This window comes from Chiloscyllium plagiosum, chromosome 13 (assembly GCF_004010195.1).
Source record: "Chiloscyllium plagiosum isolate BGI_BamShark_2017 chromosome 13, ASM401019v2, whole genome shotgun sequence".
Lineage (NCBI taxonomy): Eukaryota > Metazoa > Chordata > Chondrichthyes > Orectolobiformes > Hemiscylliidae > Chiloscyllium > Chiloscyllium plagiosum.
In genome coordinates, this window is record NC_057722.1 from 51,426,737 (window position 1) to 51,432,736 (window position 6,000).

A 6,000-nucleotide genomic window follows, 5' to 3' on the forward strand; every position below is an offset into this window, starting at 1 on the left:
TCGAGATTCGTCCCGAGCAGCTCCGTGACATGTGACGCCGTGTTCTATGGTCTGTTCCCCTGGACGCACACCAAGACGAACATCAACTGCACCTGGAGGACCATCAACTCGGTGAAGTTGCTCTTTGGTCTGCCCAAAACTTGTTGGTCTTCTATTTGAAGGAGTTAACCCTGACTGAGTATTGCAGATTGGCATTTTCTATGGTCCAGGACAATGTGCTTAGGGACTTCCTGAAGCTTGGGGCAGCTTTACAGCTGAGGCTGATGCCGCAACTAAATGCCAAGAGGTTGACTGCAAATATAGAGAATGGTGAACATCAAAGTCTTAATTTGTTCTCTGTAAGTTAAGAGAGTATAGATATGAATGGCTCTAGTAACTGTACAGGTACCAAAGATTTCTTTCTATGAATAAGGTGTATTTTTGCAATTAAAAAAAATTAGAAATTAACCTCCTAGCTGCTGACAGTTCTTATGAAGATTCATCAACTTGAAGTGTTAACTGCTTTTTTCTCCACAGATGCTGCTAGACCTGCTGAGTTTCTCTAGCAATTTTCTTTTTGTTTTAAAAACATCATTGAGCATACTATGGGTTGTGACTTGGAGTTAAGGAGCAGCAGCTTGTAGTGAGCAAGGTGTATGCAAAGTTTTAAACTGAAATTAATAGAGTCACATTAGTTCAGTTGGAAGCAGATGACTCAGAGGTGTTGGAGAGAGAAACTGAGTTTTGACCTTGTGCCCGAACCTGAACTGTAAAGTAAGAACCACAGTACTTTCACAAAGTTGCTGCCCTGGTTTGACAAGAATTACTTCAACTTCTGTGAAGTTTTACAATATGAAATGAAAATAAGCAAAAAAGGAACTTCTCGGCATTTGTCCTATAATTAACTCATTTGTGTGTTATGTTCATTTTGTTCAAAATCCCATGGTGCATTTCTTCGTCAAGTAGGGCAAAGCAGAGTCACATCACATTAAACTAATAAGATCTACACAGGTTACAGTTCAGCAGAATAATAGAATATTAGGTTAATTGATGAATATATTTTGAGGGATTATAATTAAACTAATTGTGAAATTTCAATCTCCCTACTGCTCTTACATGGCTAAGTAGCAGAAGTGATATTAGCATGAGATATGGACTTGTCAAACATTTATCAAAAAGAGTACTGTCCAAATAACAACCTATGGAGAACATCACTGCATAACTTCCCTTGAGTCAGAAACTTAATTGTTCAACCACTACTCTCTATTTAACATTCTTCTGACATTGGTAATTTTTAAACTTAACAGCACAATTCTGAAAAACAAGACCGCTTTGAAATATTGTAAAGATTTTCTTAAAAATTATTTTTTCAGTATTTTTGATTGTAGACTGAGATGGGAAAGTAACTATTTTAAAAATCAAGCATTGTTGAGGACCTATTGCACCATTTTTAAAAAAATGCATGTTACTTGACCCTCATAAATGCTGTTTCCACAGCTGTTGGTTCAAGCAGTGGGGAAAGCCTAGCTGCAGCCAGGCGGCAGTATACAAATAGATATTAGTCTAGCAACAAGTAACTGTTTCATCTGTGAAATGGTGACCAGTTTTCAATGACAAAGGCCTCCTGCCTGTGTATGGCTCCCAAGTAATTAAACAGCTTGTGAATTTGAATGTTTAAAAGAGAAGCTACATAAGTGCTATTTTCCATTAACAGGATGCTGACAATAGTACAAAAAATGTTCGACCTACCAATGAGCAATATTGCATAAGAATGAGTTCTGGAAAGTGTGAAAATAGATAAATCCCCTGGGCCAGATGTGATTTATCTGAGGATTCTCCGGGAAGCCAAGGAGGAGATTATTGAGCCTTTGCCTTTGATCTTTATGTTATCATTGTCTACAGGAATAGTACCAGAAGACTGGAGGATAGCAAATGTTGTTCCCTTATTCAAGGAGGGGAGTAGAGACAACCCTGGTAATTATAGACTAGTATGCCTTACTTTGGTTGTGGGTAAAGTGTTGGAGAGGATTATAAGAGATCGGATATATAATCATCTCGATAGGAATAATTTGATTGGGGATAGTCAACACGGGTTTGTGCAGGATAAGTTGTGCCTCAAAAACCTTATTGAGTTCAGGAGGATGAGGGTAAAGCAGTTGATGTGGTGTATTAGATTTCAGTAAGGCATTTAATAAGGTTCCCCATGGTAAGCTACTGCACAAAATACAGAGGCATGAGATTGGGGCAATTTAGTGGTTTGGATCAGAAATTGGCTAGCTGAAAGAAGACAGAGAGTAGTGGTTGATGGGAAATGTTCATCCTGGATTTCAGTTACTAGTGGTGTACTGCAAGGATCTGTTTTGGGTCCACTGTTGTTTGTCATTTTTATAAACAACCTGGATGAGGTGTAGAAGGATGGTTAGTAAATTTGCGGACGACATTAAGGTCAGTACAGTTGTGGATAGTGCTGAAGGATGTTTTAGGTTACAGAGGGACATAGATAAGCTGCAGAGCAGGGCTGAGAGGTGTAAATGGAGATTAATGTTGAAAAGCGTGAGGTGATTCACTTTGGAAAGAGTAACAGGAATGCAGAGTAATGGGCGAATGGTAGGTTTCTTGGTAGTGTAGATGAGCAGAGAGATCTTGGACAGCACAGTGGTTAGCACTGCTGCCTTACAACGCCAGAGACCCGGGTTCAGTTCCCGCCTCAGGCGACTCTCTGTGTGGAGTTTACAGATTCTCCCCGTGTCTGCGTGGGTTTCCTCCAGGTACTTCGGTTTCCTCCCACAATCCAAAAATGTGAAGGTTCGGTGAATTGGCTATGCTAAATTGCCCATAGTGTTAGGTGAAAGGGTAAATGTAGGGGAATGGGTTTGGGTGGGTTGCGCTTTGGCGGGTCGGTGTGGACTTGTTGGGCCGAAGGGCCTGTTTCCACACTCTAAGTAATCTAATCTAAATCTCTGTGTCCATGTACATAGATCCCTCAAAGTTGCCACCCAGATTGATAGGGCTGTAAAGAAGCCATACAGTGTGTTAGCTTTTAGTAGTAGAGGGATCGTGTTTCGGAACCATGAGATCATGCTGCAGCTGTACAAAACTCTGGTGCGGCCGCACTTGGGAGTATTGCGTGCAGTTCTGGTCACCGCATTATAGGAAGGATGTGGAAGCTTTGGAAAGGGTTCAGAGGAGATTTACTAGGATGTTGTCTGGTAGGGAGGGAAGGTCTTACGAGGAAAGGCTGAGGAACTTAGACTGTTTTCATTTGAGAGAAGAAGATTGAGAGGTGACTTAATTGAGACATATATGATAATCAGAGGGTTAGATCGGGTGGACAGAGAAAGCCTTTTTCCTTGGATGGTGATGGGTAGGACAATGGGGCATTGCTTCAAATTGAGGGGTGATAGATATTGGGCAGATGTCAGAGGTATTTCTTTATTCAGAGAGTAGTAGGACGTAGAACACACTGCCTGCAACAGTTGTAGACTCACCAACTTTATGGGCATTTAAATGGTCATTAGATAGGCATATGAACAAGAAAGGAATAGTGTAGGTTAAATGGGCTTCAGATTGGTTTCACAGGGCAACGCAACATCAACGGCCAAAGGGCCTGTACTGCACTGTAATGTTCTATGTCCTATAATTGTCAGGTATGTAGGTCATACACCCCAGCAATAGGAACATAGGAATTACAAACAGGAATAGGCAATTCAGGAGAGGTAATGGCCAAGTGGCATTATTGCTGGATGGTTAAGCTGGACACCTGAGTAATGTTCTGGGGACCCAGGATCAAATCTCACCATAGCAGAAGGTGGAATTTGAAGGTAATAAAAATCTGGAATTAAGAGTCTAATGATGACCATGAATCCATTGACGATTATTAGGAAAATCCTATCTGGTTCACTAATGTCCTTGCCTGGTCTGGCCGACATGTGACTCCAGACTTACAGTGATGTGATTGACTCTTATCTGTCCTCTTAGAAATTAGGGATAGACAATAAATGCTGGCCCAGCCAAGAATACCTTCATCCTGTGAATGAATTTTTAAAAATCAGCCCTTTGAGCCTGCTGTGCCATTTAACATGATCATGCCTGATTTTATCATCTCATCCCTGATTCTCCATAGCCCTTTTTCCCACTTTTCATCAGAAACGTGTCTATTTCTTTCTTGAATCTGTTGGTTGATTCTGCCTCCAGTGCACGTGGGGCAGTGAGATCCACAGATTGACAATCCTCCGAGAGAAGTAGTTTCTCCTCATTTCAGTCTTGAACCTACCTCCTCTCACTTGATATCTATGACCTCTTTTTTGAGACTGTCCCACAAGGGCGAACATCTGTTCATTGTCCACCTTATTGATCCCATTAGCATTTTATATATCTCAATAGGATTTCCCCTCCTTGTGAATCACTGCTCTTATGACACCCTTTTCATCCCTGGGATCAATGTGGTGGACCTCCTCTGAACTGCCTCCAGTGCCACCATATCCTTCCACAAGATGGAAGAAATTGGATGAAAGATCAAAAGGTTTCTTGCTTCAGTTGTTTACAATGCAGAGTATGAACCACAATCAACTAGCCTGAGGTTGAAAAATGCAAAACATATCATGCTGTTGTTAGATGTGATCCTGTGATTGGGGCGGACCTGCTTGACAATCATGATCATATTAATAGCTCCACGAACAACCAATTTAAAATAATTAGTCAAAATTGTAACATGGCTCATTTATGCTTGCCAGAAGCAATCACATACATTCATACACAGAATGAATGTATGTGATTGAAATATGTTTAAGTCTTGCACCTTTCTTAAATTAGCAAAAATTTGTACAAGCTATGGTTTCCCTTTGTCAGTTCAAATAACTTGTCAAATTGTCTGTTCCCGTATCTCCTGTCACATAAATTACTGTGATTGTTTGAAATTTGGTATTCCTGCATTTGACCTGATCCTTGCAAAGTAGAAAACTTTAAAAATATATCTTTTTGTCAATACTTAGAGCATTTGTAAAAACTTCTACTATTAGACTTTATAATACTTTTTGTATTTATTTTTGTGGCTTGAGTTGAAGTTATTAGTATGTTTTATATATTATTGATCAAAAACAAATTGCTGTCATAAAATACTCAATTTTAAATCATGGGACAACAAGTATTTTGTATGGGTTGATTTGGCTATGCTTGTTATGCTCATGAACAATGAAATAGTTTTCACAGCAATGATGACTTTTCTACTTGTTCTTTAGGATTTAATGATTGAAGATAACCTTTTAAAGTTAGAAGTTGAGCGTCTGCACGATATGCTGCATAACAAAGCAGATGATGTATTATCTTTAGAGAAGCGAAAAATTCAACTTGAAACAGCAATGAAAGAGAGGACTGAAGAAATCAAAATTCACATGGATGTACTTCAAGTGCAGATCAAGCACATTGAGCAAGAACAGCAAGGTATTAGGTATGTAGTCTTTGAAATTTTCATGCTTCATTCAATTTTCTGAAGTGTTTACTTTCACAATACGAAGATAAATAACAACTATCTGTCTATTTATATCCAAAAGTAGTTTAAAACATGGAAGAATTTGTGTTGGATTCCTGGTTTCAAAAAGAGTGCATCCACTTGACTCCTGTGATTTGTACAAATTTGGTTATTACTACTTGCTGGAGCTGCTCGGGAGGATTTAAACTAGTAAGTTGGGGGGGGGGGGCGGGGAATGGTGTGGCAGGGAGATAGTGAGGGAAGTGACCAATCTGAGACTGGTACAATTGAGAAAAGAAGCCAGTCAAACAGTCAGGGCAGGCCGGGACAAAGCAGAGAACAAGGTAAGGCTGATAAATTAAACTGCATTTATTTCAATGCTAGAAGGCCTGGCAGGGAAGGCAGATGAACTCAGGGCATGGTTAGGAACATGGGACTGGGATGTCACTAACCTACACGCCCACAACGCCGCATGTGTCTCCGCCCCCACACCGATCTCCACGCCTAACCCCGCCCCCCGGCGAGTTCCGTCACCACGTCTAACCCCGCCCCTT

General features: G+C 40.4%; 1 protein-coding gene across 1 annotated transcript in view; it reads left to right on the plus strand.

Annotated features, from left to right (window-relative positions):
- Positions 1-6,000, plus strand: part of LOC122556012 (coiled-coil domain-containing protein 39-like) — a 144,561-nt gene that overhangs the window by 80,018 nt on the left and 58,543 nt on the right. Inside the window, exon 13 of the mRNA XM_043702364.1 lies at positions 5,217-5,425. Within this exon, the coding sequence (XP_043558299.1) occupies positions 5,217-5,425 (209 nt within the window). The remainder of the gene's footprint in view (positions 1-5,216; positions 5,426-6,000) is intronic.